Genomic DNA, 16685 nt, shown 5'->3' on the forward strand with positions numbered 1-16685 from the left:
TTCCAGTGTCAGTATTTTATTTAATCCTGCTGCTGGTTTTGGACAGTGTATGGCGGGCTGCAGAAGCCCTTGGTTTCAGATGGACAGGCACCAAGTTAAAACAGAGTCAGAGAATGGAGAGTTGATAATGGAGGACAAATACAAAGTCTAAATGACAAGACAGGAACAGAATGAATAAACAATGTAAACATTTACAGTAGCAAATGACAAACAAATGAAGCGAATCCACATATGCAGTTAAATAAATAGCACTCGTATGGACCATCTCAATATTACGATTTTTCCTATCCAATTCCAAGGCACAACACTGAAATGTAGAGAAAGGCTTAGTAAAATATTCATATTAAGGTTTCCCAGTTAATTTAAACAGTTATGAATTGGTTGTTAAAATAAAGTGTACCTGCCTTTCCTAGTATTCATTATTGCATTAAGACCTTTCATATTAGTAAAACATTCTAACATGCATCCATAGGGTCACAAGGGACTGGAGGCAATACTGGGTGAGAGGTGGGGTAAACCTAATAGATCCTCAGTCTATCACAGGGCTGACACATAGAGACAGTCACACTCACATTCACAACTATGGGCAATTTAGAGTCATCAGTTAACCTAAGTTGAAACTCTGGACTGTGGAAGGAAACCAGAGTACCTGGAGAAAACCCAGCTCATAAATACTACGTCTAATTTCATCTATGTGTTTGATGATATACAAATTAGACCATCAAAAAATGTTCGTTGAAAAAACTAAAAACAGTGGAAGCAAGTACAGTTATAATATAGCAGCTAGAAGAGCTTAGGTATCCATTGTTGATTGATATTCCAATTGTAGATGTTGCAAAATTTAAAGCAAGATTCAACTTAAAAATAAGTTTTACTTTGATTAATACCACAAGCTCAAACCAGACATGACATAAAACTTTTTCACACATTCATCTGCTGACCGTTGACAACAAAGATTCAAGGAGTGAGTATTTAAAAACCTGTGGATATCAGGGATAAAACTGCATCCAACTAACTTCTTTTAAGGTGAAATGAAGGGTCACACCATTGCTGAACCTGCACAGAGGGCCAGTGAATTGCTGTGCTGTGATAGTGAAGCATGAACACACAACAGATCAGTGCAGCAATTCAAGAAACCTACTCTACATAAGTTTGAAAAGTCAGAAAGCTCACAAATGCATCACCGCTTAAAGCACTTGAGTTGTTATACTGTGTTTCAGCACACAAAGGCAACAAAAATAGTCACTGAAGAGACTTTTTGGAGAAGCATCAAGTAATATGTCAGCAGGGACTGGATTCTGGGTTGCACTTGAAGTCTAACAGTTTGAGGAAATGCCATCCTGATTTATTTTTTCATATTTTGTTATATTCCTTAGTCTTCTTGTAATAGTCTCACATCCTATTAAAGAGTGCTTTCTGTTGTTCAGCTTTTTTCCTTTTGAGGGCTGTGGCTTTTGCCTGGTTCTCCTTTATGGCTCAGCCGCTTGAGCACCTTAATGGGTTTGAACTTTGCCCCTTTTTTCTTTTGCTGGTCACTGTCTGGATCCTTATGGAAGTCTGATAAGGATGAAAATCAGAGAGTACTTTAAGATGCACATAAAATCTAAAATCTGAAAAATTGAAGCTCAGTGAAGCTCACTCTTCATCCTACCTTTTTTCTTTAGCACGGCTTCCATAAACTTATCCTCCTCTTCTTCCCTGTGACAGAACAGCTGTTAGATCGCTGGCACTTGCAAAGTATCACCTGTTAATACGCTCTTAAGAGACAGCTTTAATTGCCTCTGCCTAGGGCTGGGCGATATGGAAAAAAAATCTTATCACACTAATTTTTTTCATGTAAGTCATAATGGAATCGATATAAACAAAGCACTATTTCAGTCAGACCTAAAAGGTTTTTTTTTTACTCCCAAGTGACATGTAAAGATGTAAGGTAATGTTGATGTAAATATTTTTTTTTTTTTTTGAACATGAAATTGAAATTGAACATGGCAAACATTGTACACTATACAACTATAGTTAAAAAAAATGAAATAGTTATAAATAAATCTGTATTCTGAACAGTCAAAATCTGTTACGTGACAACACTAAATTTGGTCGACTCCAAACTAGTTCATAAATCTAACTAAAATATTAAAACTTTTCACCTTTTACAGTAGAAGAGAAACTAAATTATTTGGTCACAACCAAACAAACTAGGTCTGTTGTGCAGTAATTGTCACACGTGTTTTAAAGAACCACCAACACTTGCTTGGGTCTGGAACTGTAAAGTCTTGCATTTTATATGCTCTTAGAGTAAGGCACTGCTTTAGGTAGTAAAAAGGTCAATGGTATTACCTGTTTTTAGTGGAACATTTGTATGTTCGTGTTAAATATATGTCTTTCGCAGTGCAGCCTACTCTGCTTTTTGTCGGACTAAATATCCGAAATACCTCCACACTACTAAAGTCCTCAGACCCTTGCTCTCAACAATGCTCTCATCTTTTGATGGCCTGGCCTGTCTGTTTGGGTGTTTTCATCGTTAATGCTGATACTCAAGTTGTCAGCAATTTATGTTCTGTTCATCTTTTCTTTAAATCAGGCCCCACTCCTGACTTACTAGTGTACTGGCGTACACAGCGACAGCAGCCCAAACATTAGTATGTGAGCTGCTGCTGACAGCTCCTCCATGCTCTGTGCTCTGTGCGTCAACCTAACTGACGTGCTCTAACTCTCTTCCAGCCACATGATTGGTTCAGCATGGCACTATTTTCATTATTCAGTTTCATTGGCTGTTCGTGCTTTCTGTCAAAACAATGAATGAATGATTTGTTAGAGCAAAGGTATATCACAAGTGGCTGGTAAAAGTAAACACATGCTAAACTTGTGCCTCACTGCTCAGTCTTATATTTCTGCTGCGTGATCGGCTGGAAGACCGGTCCATATCAAATAAAACTGGCCACGCTTTTCATCTATATCGACCTTGATCTTATCGCGATGCAACATAAAATTCAATTTTTAGCACAGCCCTACCTCTGTCTGTCCTGATCCATGTTGTTGACTATTTGGTTGCGCTGTTCAATGATGGTCACCAGCTCAGCCATTAGCTCCTGCTCTCTGCTCTTGTCATCCTCTGTCCAGTCTTTCTCTGATAAAGTAAGGCAGAAAAAAGGATAATTAAGTTTTCCTTCATATGTATTCATGTACATTAACTGCAGCAAATGAAGCTGATTATCAAGTCTCTTAATTTGTGAACCAGGTTGCAGACAGTTTTCTGTCTTATTAAATGTCACATTAAAAAAAAAAAAAAAAAAAGAATTTAGGAAAACCTGTTTTTTTCATCTAGACTGGTTCTGTTGTGTAGAAGTAAAACAGAATGGCCATCTGAAAAGAAATCATCACTTCATGGAGTAATGCTTTATTTATTTGTTTTTTTGTATCTGCCAGACATCTAAATAAGTTTTTCCATCACTGAAAATGAAGCCATTTGTTAAATTCACACACTTGTGAACTCAACAAAGCTTTCCTTCATGTGCTGTGAAGGAAAGTTCCACTCTGACTGCACTGTCAGTAAACAGACACAAAAAAGTGACTTCAGTAAGAAAGCCTTGCTTCCAAAATAAAATCAGGGGTAGGGGCAAAATTTGTTACTGACCTGCTGCAGTATACACATATTTACACTAATCAGGTTACTACAGAGCATGTAAACATACTGAATTCCTCAAGCGTACCTGGTTTGTTGAGAAGACACCTGAGCTCATACTCCACATCAGCTTGTCTTTCTTCCAGGTTCTGCTGCTTTGCCCTGCAGTGAGCAACATACAGTACGAAGAGCTTGGTCATTCATAACCCCCAGTTTACTATAAACTACTTTCAGCAAAGCCTTTATGTAAAAATATTTAATTATAATAAGTGAGGGTGTTGCTTTGTGGGTGGTGGTTGGTCAGTGATGAAAAGCTGCCATTAGACATCATCTACCAGGAGATTAAGCCCAATAGCAAAATTCAATTGCACTAACTAGGTTTCATCCAATAGAGGGCAGTCCCTGTTCATATTTATAACAATATGCAGCATTCAAATACTTTGCACTACAAGGTTAAGATTTGGACATGAATCAGCTCTACTACATATCCATAGACATGGGTTTACTTGCTTATTAAAACTTCTCAAAACATTCTTGTAGCATGATCTACTTCCCACTGTTAGTGCCACAGTCATAGGCCTAACTGTGGTTAGATTGTTAATCTGATGTCAGGGTGTATGACTGATGGCCACTGAGGGCTCATGACTGAACGTCTGATTCTTTCTGAAACCTGAAACCTACGTGTAGACCAGCTCGGCTTCTCGTCTCACTAAAAGGTGTTTCTCATGGATCAGAGTGAACCAGTCCACCAACAGGTGCTCTTCATCCTCATCTGCAATCACAACAAAGAAACAAAAAAAACTTGTATTTCTTACATTTATATTACTCTTAATTGTTCTTAATATTCAAGCATCTTGGCTTTTTTTTTTTTTTTTGCTTTTGCAGTGTTAATTTATGAGCAGATTTCCTTTAAACTGGTATTAAAATAGAAAAGATTACAGCACTGGAATTTAATGGATTTGGCTGATACTCAAGAAACTTAATGTGATGTTATACCATTGGGGTTGTCTCTTAGTTTCTTTTCCAGCTCAACTCCCCTCTGCTCCAGCTCATCCAGATGTTTCTCCAGCTGACTCATCTCCCCATGGATGTCCTCGACTGGGATGTACTGATCTGACTGCACCTATATGGAGGTTTGGACAGAATGGTCCATTTGTGTAAATTTTGTAGGTTTGTGAATATCCCTTCTGTACATTTTGTTTCTACATAACAACATGTTCTGTGTTTAGTTTTTATACAGCACCTTGCGCTTGATAAGTGGGAAGCCATGGCCAGGGGCTGGGGGTCTGGCAGGACGAGGCCCTTTTGGTGGTCTGGTTTTGGAGGTAGCTGGAGCGGGAGAAGCTTTCCTGTTGAATGGGTTCTCCTTACAGATGCGCTAAAATAACCAAAGAGACAAAGCTGGAATATAATGTGCAAAGTGTATTGCTTTATACTGTAATTTATTTGGAGGTTGACCTATTACCTTATTGTGCAATTGGGAAGCCTCTGTGGCCAAAGGGCTAGGGGCTGTTGGGGGCCGTGGAGGAGGGGTTCTGGACCATTTGTTCTCTGAGCTGCGACTGGTCTGTGGGGTGGCTGGAGCTGAGCTGGCATATGACGGCATGGGAGAAAGGTTGGGGCCTGGAGAAGGATGGGCTAGATGCTCAGTAGAGGACGAGGAAGGGGAGGCCCCAGAGTCGCACGGTGAACTTATGGAAGGCTCTGAGATGCTTTTAGTAAAAGCATGCTCCTGGTCACTGCTGGCACTGCCACCCAAAGGTGGCTGGGAGGAGCTGTGGTCTGAGCCAGAGGACAGACTGTCTGTGCTGAGAGCTGGAGAGGGAGAGCAAGAGGAGGACTGGGAGTGAGAAAGAACTGCAGGGGAAAGAACGTTTAGTAAGAACAAAGAGCAAAGAGGGCAGAGATGAATCAGGGAAAAGAAAAAAAAGGAGAGGAAATATTAGCAATGAACATCTACTCGTCTCTTTCTGGGATGTCACTATTTGGATAAAGGCTTTTTTGGTTCATTAGTTTTGTAACTTGATATTCATTGTTCCAGTTCAACTTTACTGAGGTGCCAACTTATGTATTACATTTGAGGGTGTTTGACTTTACATCAATGTAACTCTTTGGGAGTTACTTTAATACCTGAACCAGGAATTAGAGCTCTCTGCACATCAAAACTGTGCATAGATGTTGAAAGGTGTGGTCTGCTTCACTGTTACATAATGTGGAAAGTGAAAGTAAAGTGTATGAAGCCGATTCTTGGTTTGCAATGTGTCTGAGTTGGCTTTTCTCTCTCAATATGATGATATGTCAGTGAAGAAAGAGACTAATGAGACTTAAAATATCTGAGACAGGCAAAATAATGTATTAAAAAATGTTTGGTACTAAACAAGAACACACTGATGGCAGATAGCAGACTAGTGTAGCAGGTAATATCAGGTTGCAGAATACATTCCATTACAACACCTCAGAGATGTTTCCACAACCTGCAAAGACTACAGTTGGCAAAACAGTACAGTCCTGAACCGACATCTTTTTCATCAGACAAAACAAACACACCTGCCTAAAACAAGCAAATCCATCAAAATTCACTGGACAGCACTGATCATGCAGCAGGACAATAATCCATAGTCCGAGTCAAAAAATATGATGTGGAAAATTTTACACTGGCAAGAATTCACCACAGACTGGGTCTGTCAAGATGTCTGGTTTTGATTGACGATATATTGTCCCAGAAATAATAGATAGACGATATTATTGACATTTTCAGTTCATTTTATGCTAATAATATTATAGCATAATAATACAAGTACACAAGAATAGTGAACGTTTAATTTAGTCAGATATTGGAACTGAAATTAAAAAAAAAGAAAAGAAAAAAAAACAACATTACACAATGGCTGCATCTCTCTGGTTATATAGTGAGTTATGCTATCACTGAGCGTGTGCCATCTCCCGCTGTCACGTTTATATTTGCACAGTCAGGCAAAGGCATCTGTAAGAAAATAGCCTAATAAAACACATATTAGCCAACTAACAAACGTTGGCATATTAGTAAGCAAACAAAGGAACATCTCTTTCGCCCAACGTAAAAAGTGACAAACATCTAGGCAAATATGAAACACTAGGAGTACTTTGATTTATGTAAAATGCTAATTCAGTGGTGCGGCTAGCTGACATCCACACTTCTGAAGACTGACCTTGGCTACCAGTGGGAGGCTGAGGAACCCGTGGTGCTGGACGTTTCTTGCTTTTATTACTTCTGGGGCTTTCAGAGTGGGAGGAGCTTCCTCCACTAGGCTGGCTGTCTGCACCTGTTGTGTCAGCTGCCCGAGTGATGCTGTACCATGGGTGACTAGCTGCCACTGTGGATGGCATCGCACAATTTTCACTACCCTCTTCCTCCTCCACTTCATTATGGTTGTCATCATCATCCTCAAATGGGTTGGAAGGTGGAGGCGGTGTACTGGGTCTAGAGCCCTCCCCTTTGAAAGAGGACAGAGAGCCAGTAGTGGGAGGGGTTGCCAACCTGGCAGGGGCAGGGGGTGGGGGAGGGGCTTTCTTCTTCTTGGATTCTGATTGGACCAGAGCGAGCCAAGGTGGATCTTTGGTTTTATGGGTGCTGCTGGACAGTGAAATACATAAATAGGGATGGAGGAGTCACAGAAAAGAAGACAACAAAATAGAGCCCATTGGAGACACAGACGAGGAACAACAGTACATGTTGTGACGAGATGTGAGTCAAAATTCAGATGGAAAAGACTATGACGATATGATCAAGGCAGATGAGGCGGAAAAAATGGACAGGAAAGGGAGAAATTAACAGAAATTCACATACCTTCCAGGAGACTGTGATCTTTCTCGAGGTTTCAAAAGGGCTGGAGGCTTAAGATGTTCACCTGTAATATTGTGTATGAAGTCAGGACCAATACTAACAGATGTTATATTTATAATAATTTATACTCTGCAGTATAAAGTACACACCAACGGTAACGCCATCTGATGTATGAGGTAGCCGAACCCGAGGGGCAGGGCGAGGAGGAGGTGTGGGTTCAGGAATCCGGCGAGGTGCTGGCACCGGCCGACTGGCATCGTCATGTTGATCGACCGGTGTAGAAGGGAGGTCACCATTGGCTCTACATATGGCTGGTGTTTGATCATCTTCCTCTTTCTCTTCCTTCTCTTCATCACTCTCATCAAAAGGGTTGGGAGGAGAAGAAGAACGTGGTTCCTCCTCTGTCTCTCCACTGCCATCCATCTCTTTGGGTTTTTCCAAAGAGTGCACTTCATTTGTTGAAACAGGAGTGGCCGTAGTAGAGTCACTGCTAGGCATATCATTTGTCTGGCTCTCTGGAGGAGGAGTCTTTGCCTGGTCTCTCTCAGAGAGTGGGATATGAGAAATTGTACTGCGACCAATTCTTCCAGACTGAACTCCCACTGATCTACTAGTAAGATCTGGTCTGCCATTCTGATTGGCTAGAGCCTGCCTTGTAAGGTGGTGTGTACAGACCAAGGCCCCAGACTCTGTTCCTAATTTGTAGGATCCGGGAAGCAGCGTGCTGTGGCACTCTGTGCACCTGAGATGATGAGGACACAGGAGAGAGCGTAAACTCTTCAGCAGATCATGTACATGACTGAAGAAATAAAGGTACAAAGCAATAATCACAGCAAATATTACAAAATAATTGTATTAAACCAACTGTTAACTGGTTAATGTTCTGCTCTTAAAATTATAATCCTTTAGAGAATAAGAGCCCAATTTTTGACATTACTTCTTGTAACCAGTTTTCAGCTATGGCCATTCCAACTGGAAATTCAAACTGTTTACTTATGCACAAGGAATTCACAGAAAATTATTGTGCAGGTACTGATACTAATGCATAATGAACATTTCCTGCTGTTGATAGTTCACGTTAAAAGCATTTAACTAGTGAACCACAGGTATCATACTGTAGCTCTTGGCATGATGGAAAAGAGACAATTATTGACTGGCTTCTTTATTCAAACATGAGTGCGGGTGTGGCTCATCAGTAAATAAACTAGTTGCTTGTGTTGTATTTCTGACAAAGCTCAAACAGTGCTTGCCACCCCCAGAGTACTGGGAACTGTAGTATTAAACAATAAGAAATGTATCTTCAAGAACCCTGATATTTTTGTGAGAAATAGAAATCTTTGTCGTTGTTTTGTTGGAAATACATTAGAGCTCCCCAGCACTGTGCCATAGGTAAATAAATGTGTATAACATGGAGTGGTCACTATCTGCAGCTGCAGTATTCACCTGAAGCAGTTGCGATGGTACAGCTTGCCATCAACCAGAAACCGCTGCACCAGGTGGACATGTTTCTGGCAGGCGGCGCAGGTGCTGCTGAGTGTTCTGCATATGGCTGCTGCCACTCCGGTCTGTGTGGGTTGGCCCGACTAGTGTAAGCAACCGAAAGGGACAGGGTGAGGACGACGGGGGAAGGGATGGGGGAATGAAGAGTAATGGGGGACGGGAGATCAAACATGTAGTCAGGATTTGAGGAATGTGAACTGTTCATTCTGTTTAGCCAGCTATGTCTGATTTGTAACTGCAACATCTACTGCTCACTGATTTATGTGATGCATTACTGCATTACTCCTTCTTTTCATCACCTGGTGAATACAAAATGTAAACAAAAGCATTTATTAGTCCAAAAAGCTTGGGCTGTTGGATCTGGAAGTCATTTGGGATATAACTGATGGCTGAGAGTCCGGATTGATATGTTGTTTTGAAGGCCATTATATTCATATTAAGTAATTAAGGGGTTAGGAGCAAAAGTATATTCAAAAACCTGGCACACGGTGTTAGGATTGTACAACTGTTAGTCTCTTATGCACAAGAAATGGTTAAAAAAAAAGACTGACCTAACTGTTTTTTACTTCACCTTCTACCCCCCCCTCCCCCTCTTACTGCCTAGACTCAGGACCAGAGAGTGGAAAGGGGGTCAGATGTGAGGAAGAAGGACAGGAAGAGGAAGGAATGGAATGGATTTCCATCTGAACAGGATTGAAATTGAGGCGGAGGATGCCAGAACATGGGTGTGTGGGGATGGTGGAAAGAGGTTGAAGGCATGTGAAAGAAAAGAGAGAAAGGATATAGAGGCTATCTTTATAGACTTACTCTACCTATGTTGCTTTGTTTGTCCCCTGCTGTCCAACACAAAGCCCATATGAGGAAGAATTAATTATAACATGCATGTTTGGATATTGTACGTTCTTGTATATAAATGGCAGGATGGGATTTGTATTGTACAGACCTGAATACCCCCAATTAGCACATGCAGAGTTATACTTCAAGGCCTCAGATACAGACCAACATAGTACCAAAAGATGTGGTCGGAAATGACTTAGAAATTAAAAAAAATAAAATAAAACGGACACATGCAAGAGGGTAAGTGCTGTTCTTTAGTCATTCTACTGGCGCCAAGTCTTGTTCTTACCTCAGACTCGACCACTTTGTCTTCCAAATTAATTGGAGGCCTTTTTTGTGCTGGCTCATTATGACCACCAGAACTCAGCCTCTTCATGCACGGTGGGTTTGCTGTGGAGCATGAAGCAGAAGATGTCATCAGTTAATGACAAAAACAAATTATGTATTATAAGTTGTCATCGCGTCCAAAAGTTGGTGGAAAGTTTAAATGGCCTTGGAATTATGAAATACACTAAAATACAGATTTTGTTCTGTAGTGTTCTTTAATTAAATGAATGAATATGCAGGTAAAAGCCTGTTGATTTAGTGCACCAACCGTGAGATTTGTTGTTAAAGAAGTTGTAATACTGAGAGACATAGGTGATGATGCTGAGCCGGTCAGGCACCTTCATGGACACCATGTCTTCTGGGTCCAAAAGAGCTGGAATCCCCAGCTGTGTCTCGGCCACTTCAAATGCCTATGATGAGGCAAATGCAGAGAAAAGGAGGGAGTGAGGAGAGTGGCAGGAAAGGGAGGAGGTAAGGAAAGATGTCAAAAAACATATAATTCAATTATAACCAAAGTCAATGATCTGATTATATCAATTGCTATCCCTTCACTATAATAAGGTGAACAAACTCATCCCCAGGTCAACATCAGCTTAATCACAACTCACCTGCCAAATCTGAAATAACATTTAAACCGACTCTCTCACCTAGGTTGGATTTCCGTCAGTCTTTTGGGACTAATTCTTTGGTATAAAGAAGACGAAATCACAAAATGTTGACTTTGAGTTTTTATTAACTTTTTATGCTTCAAGCAGCACAAACAAAATTCCATTTTGCTTAGTTTCCTTAGGCTATCAAATTAAAACAGGATACAGTTAGATTACTGCATACCATTTAAAAATGTGGGTATTCACACTCACAAAAATATTTTTTTTTCCATGTAAACATACAATTAGTGAGGGCAGAATAATGCCTTATGTTGCAAAGAAAAAAAAAAAAAAAAAAAAAAGATGCTCGCCATTCCCCCCCGACCAGCAGATACTGCATGCCCTAAAGTATGTAACTCTGCTGCCAAAACATCAGTCATTTGCTTATACTGTAACAGTTTGTTCTTTCAGGGAAACCATCACTCTAATGAAAAATTCCACTGCAGAGGATAATGTTATATAACACAACACTGACATAATCCAGCCAACAAATGCTACACATGGATCCAGTGGAACTACTACTGTTCAGTTCTTTCTTCTTAGTTCTATGTACTTTCCTTCAAATGTATTGAATGATGTCATATTACTGACAACACAGACCTATACCACAGCTACATGGTACAGTAGTCCCCAAAACAAAGACTGCTGCTCCTGGTGAGGACACCACCAGTAGCTCAATATAATATGAATGTATTTTTATTTACCTTAAGAGAGAAAAAAAAAAAATAATAACAAGAAATAAGCATTGTGGATAAGTGTTGTAGTCCAAACCAGGATTTAATAATGAGTCATACTCCTTTCAGACTGACACGATGCAGGTTAAATGGATCAACATATTTCAGCTGACCTGCGATCTCTGGTGATTTGTTATTTGCAGTAAATTAGGAATGAGACTTCATTTTAAAGTGGTCAACATTTAAGCATTTAAGTGATGAATCTAAAAGAAAAGAGAGACAGCAAAACCACATAAGCAGGCGATCAAGAGTGAGCGAACATGCGAAAGGAACTGAAACTAACACTTAAGAGTAACTTCATTTGCTATTGCACAGGACAATATAATTGAGTTGCTGCAATGTATGAAGAACCACAGTGGTGCAGTGCAGTCTCTGAACACTGACAGGAAGAGATCAAGTTTTGGCAGCAGTCTCTATCATGGGTTGAACATCTATTCAGTAGGCCTCATATAAAAAGCTATTAGAAAAATAGTCTAAGGAGAGAAGACTACCATGAACATGTTTAAAGACCTCACACCTAGCTCGTAAATAGTCAAGTCAAACTTAGAATATCTGCAAGTCCCCAGCCATAGATTACTCACACAGGCATAGGCCGTATGGATTCTGTAATGGATTTGATCTTAATATAACAACCCAAATGACAGGCACACATTGGGAGTTGGTTTCTGGTGCTACCTTCAAATACCACACTTGCCCTAAAAGTGCCTGGATAAAGAATAATGTAAACAGTGACAAAGAACTGCCTAAGCCTAGTGCACACTGAAAAGGAGAAGACTCCCATGTCACGCCTCAATGTTCAATTGGCTTATAGATGATGCGGAACAACAAGGGAAAAAAGTTCAGTGCTCTAATTATACAAAGCTGTAAATTCAGCACTTTAAAAACAGTCGTTACACAGTGCCTCCACAGGCTTATGTGAAGTTTTTTTTTTTTTTTTTTTTACCCAGAATCCTCTGGTTTCCTCTCCCTCCCTCCTTCCCCTTGTCATGCTCCATCAGAATTAAGTAACACTTTTCTCCATTCCAGTCAGATACACTGAGGTCACACCCACCATGACTGCACACATAAGTCATGACTGCATCAGCAAGGGGTAATAATTCTGATGCTGAATGAAACACATGAAGCACCAGATGCAACGCCTGAATGTGGGTGACAGATATTAGTTAGCTAACAACTCATCCTCCCTTCAAACTGCCATCATACAATGCAAGATCACAGGAGTGTCCACACCATGAAACACAACAGCTGTAAAACAGACTCACCATCTGGTTGTTCTCGTAGACATTCTCTTTAGACAGCGAGCCAAAATCTCTAGAATGACAAGAGAGGAAAAAAAAAAGTGAAAATTCATATTGACATTGGAGATCAGGCTGAGTGTGCAACAACTGTAGCTCCTTTTAGACCAGGGCTCTTATAGAAGATCATAAAGAACCCATACTGATGCAGGACAGTACTTTATTTAGCTTGCTGGCCTATTTCCACATATGCCATGAACCATCAAAAAGCTATGATTGGCTTGACAGCATGACAAACAGAAATGGTGAGCAGTTAAGCTTCCCAGTTACCACAGCAGACAACTGTTTCCAAATCATACATAAATGATGCCTGATGTGGAAAAACTACTAGGACAAAAGGAAAGAAGCAACTGCACTAAACAGGAGTGATGGGCTGATAATTACAAGGCTGTACTTTGAAATGCCTGGAGTGAGGATCTAAAGCCAGAACCTCACCAGTAAACATCCTGCAATAAAACTGGAAAATGAGGTGTTTGAGATGAAAGCGTGGCTCTGTGTGCACAAGCAAATGTGTAGTAGTTAGGATAACAGTATGATGGAAAAAACGCAGCGACCCTGGTGAGAGCTTGTGGTGACCATGTGGAAATCTCAACAAGGCAAACCCCTGTGAATGAGCTCTGTGTTGGAACCACACAAAGCGACCTCTGTTCTCTCTAATCTAGTTCCCATGGTCACAAACACACAGAGCAGCTGTTCTAATATTAAGATCATGTCAAAACACGTCCATGGTGTCGGATCCACGAACGCAGACAGGTGGAACTGCAGCAACCTAAAATAAATACTGCCAAATCTGCCACTTGGAGTATGAATGTGTGAGCTTTTCAAAACAGGCAGTGCCAGCAGACACTGACACAGATGATGGAGGGCAGGGTGTGATCTGTGAACCTAATCCACTGTGACTCAAGAGTCTCACTCTAAAGTTTTATTTTGGGAAAGAGGACTGCTGAGCAACACTGTGTCTGTCATTTAAAGATCCACATGATCATATCCCGGGTGAACCGGTATATCTGCTAAATCTCATTCAGTCAGACAGAAACGTTTGTGCAGTAGCATAGAGGATTGGGGAAAATGAAGCTTATAGACACATACTAATCAGCAGTTTTAGTAGAGCAGTAGGTGAGACAAAGGAAATGCATTACACATATGCAGAATTCAATACTAAACGATGCACAAAAACAAAGAAGGTAATCCTCAGTAGATAGTAGTAGATATAAGTTTTGCCCTTAGTTGCATAATGAAGTCTGTGTTTATCCACAGTTTTATTTAAATGCAATTTGGATTGTAAAATGAAATGCACTTCCGTTAACTAGGGCATTTCTTACTGCCATATCTACTCCCTCTCTTGTGAGCTGAGGAAATGTAGATGAGGCCATTTGCCATACTAATGTCCACACACAGTATCAGTGTGATTTGCTTTAATTAATGAGAATACATTGGCCACAGAGTGCAAAGCAGGGATACAGTGGCCTATCCCAGCTTTAGAGCTAAATCCAGTCTGACAGGCAGAGGTCTCAGCTGAAGATTAGCCTGACTGACTGTCCGCCTGGATCAGAGTGACTTCTGGGACACAAACTAAAGAGGGAGAACTCAGAGGCTGGTGCAATTTGCTCACAAAATCCTGGACCACCTGAGAGGTGAACAGCATGAACAAGATGCTTATTGTCTAAAGTCATTCAATCACGCCACATTTTCCCTTCAAGGACACCTAAGGGACATAACATGCCATTTACTGGCTGCTCTTACACAGTCCCCCTTACAACAACAAGGGTTGTGGACTTGTTTCAGTAGTAATCAAAAAAAACAAATCCTAATGCTGTCGACAGCCTGCTCTGCCCACTGAGCTATACAGGGGCACTTTATGCTGCACAGGACTAGTGCTTTTCCACAGAGATGTAATGTGAGTTAAGTGAAGGTCAGGGTTTCTGTGTATGTTTCCTATCACAATGCAAATAATGGAAATGTTCATATCAAATGGCTCACCTATATTAATACACAAAGTATTGGAGTAAACTGGAAAACAAAACTGAGCAAAAGAGATTTTCTGTTGTTAGTCTCTACCAAAAACATGGCACCTCATCATTTCTTCATCCTTACATTTATCCCCACTGTGTGTGTGTGTGTGTGTGTGTGTGTGTATGTCTTTCTATTGTTGTGTAGACATTTTGCTCAGATATGTTTCCTGAGTGGACATTTTGGCCAGTCCACACAACTTCAAATAGTTTTTTTGAGGGTTGAGACTTGGTTTTAGGGTTAGGGTTAGGACAAAGTTTGGGGTTAGACATTTAGTTGTGATGGTTAGGGTCTAGGGAATCCATTATGTCTATGAATGTCCTCATAGATATAGTAAGATATGACTGTGTGTGTGTGTGTGTGTGTGTATATAGGTGTGAAATGCAGAGAGGAGGGGTGTGTTGGTACAGTCTGGACATAGCTTGTCAGCCTGATTTAATTACAGCACACTGACCTCTCCTTCACTCTACAAGGTTCACAATCTATATATTTACTAATGGCTTTAGCAATAGCACACAAAGAAGCATTAAAACATAAATTATAGTTTTTCTTTTTTTTGCATGATTGGCAAACCATTTTCTGACCACCACCATTATCACAGTCTGCTCTGTTAACGTGGTGCTTTGGATTGAGAGGCTTTCTGTTTTATTTGTTATGTACTTGCATCTCGGCTGGATTGATGTACTGTGTATTAGAGTCTGAACAGAAATCTAAGAAACATCAGCCTGTCACTCCTCACATCGTGTGTCCACCTTCGCTGGAGCCAGCGGTTATGTCCAAACCCAGTTTATCACAGCGTTAACATTAAGCTCTGTCTTCTCATTTGTAACAGTCTATTATGTCTTCTGGTTAGGGTTAGTTAGTATCGTTAGCAGTGTTACACCTTTACACTTCATTCTACTTACATCAGATCTGGTCTGAAGCGATGTATTATGGCACAAAACGCCAAACCGTCCCGAAAGGACGTTGACATGTCCTTTATTTCCACATCGTTGTAGCTTTGGCACTGTAGCCGACACCACTCCTGGAGAGCCTTCAGAGAGCCCATCGTAGTGCTGTCACAGAAAATCCAAGTGCTTTGTCAAATAAAACCGAGGTTTTGGTTGTCCCGGGCGTGACGGGAGACAATACAAAGTCCTTTCTCCGCTCACAGACGAGTCATCAGCAGAGGAGACGACCAGATTCGTTACATTCATTGAGGTTAGTCACGGTGAAACATTAGCATGGCTCGCTATCTAGATGTTAGCTCAGGTTTGTAACATCGTGCATTATGCCCCCACTTCATCTGCTGGTCGGCGTTTTCCCACCAGCGATGACTACATGTTATCTGGGACTTTGGCCTGGACCGGTGCGTTCAGACAGGCTGGTATCCACACAGATCTGATAACAATGGTCGCTCGCCAACAAAGTTTGTGACCTAGCCAACTTAATGCTAGCTGACTAACGTTAGCGAAGGCGCCCTCTCCTTAGCTCCTGCAGGGTTTCTTCTCTTTGGTTGACGCTGTGACTGTGAAGTTTCGGGTGATGGTGCAGTTTCAGACGAGACTGAGGCGACAGTTTCCTCCTTTAGGTGGACCACAGCCTGGTGTGTGTGGGCTGCTGCTGCACTGAAGAAAAGTCTCTCACTCTCACTAACGTTACTATCGGACACGCCCTCTTTGTAACAACAAAAGGAGAGCACAGTGTAAAACAAAAATACACCCGGACAATGAATGTTTATCAAAGCAGCCCAGCGCCGCTTCAAGCCACTCTAGTTGCAGAGATTAAATCGTGGGTAACTAACTCTAACCTAACACCACCGCCTCAATGTCACATTGCTGTGTCCCTTCGCGCCCAAAGGGGACGCTCCTGCGCCGCTGTAGCTATCCACGCGATATGTTACAAAATCACGCG

At 41.0% G+C, this 16685-nt stretch overlaps 1 protein-coding gene across 3 annotated transcripts; it reads right to left on the reverse strand.

Moving 5' to 3' along the window:
- On the reverse strand, positions 1-16616 carry micall1a (MICAL-like 1a). 3 transcript variants are annotated; one of them, XM_026302859.1, is made up of 16 exons: positions 15698-16616; positions 12750-12798; positions 10375-10516; positions 10069-10169; positions 8886-9025; positions 7592-8184; positions 7446-7506; positions 6808-7229; positions 5085-5476; positions 4863-4997; positions 4616-4742; positions 4301-4391; positions 3708-3781; positions 3010-3124; positions 1652-1698; positions 1-1557 (listed from the first exon to the last, which is right to left on the reverse strand). In XM_026302859.1, the coding sequence occupies exons 1-16, from the start codon at positions 15838-15840 to the stop codon at positions 1424-1426; spliced, it is 2766 nt and encodes a 921-aa protein (XP_026158644.1). In that variant the 5' UTR covers positions 15841-16616; the 3' UTR covers positions 1-1423. The 3 variants fall into 3 exon arrangements, with proteins under 3 accessions (XP_026158644.1, XP_026158645.1, XP_026158643.1); XM_026302860.1 differs by having other exon boundaries at positions 5085-5434; positions 6808-7232; XM_026302858.1 differs by having other exon boundaries at positions 6808-7232.
- Positions 16617-16685: the final 69 nt, after the last annotated feature.

The sequence above is a fragment of the Mastacembelus armatus genome, chromosome 1 (genome assembly GCF_900324485.2).
Source record: "Mastacembelus armatus chromosome 1, fMasArm1.2, whole genome shotgun sequence".
Lineage (NCBI taxonomy): Eukaryota > Metazoa > Chordata > Actinopteri > Synbranchiformes > Mastacembelidae > Mastacembelus > Mastacembelus armatus.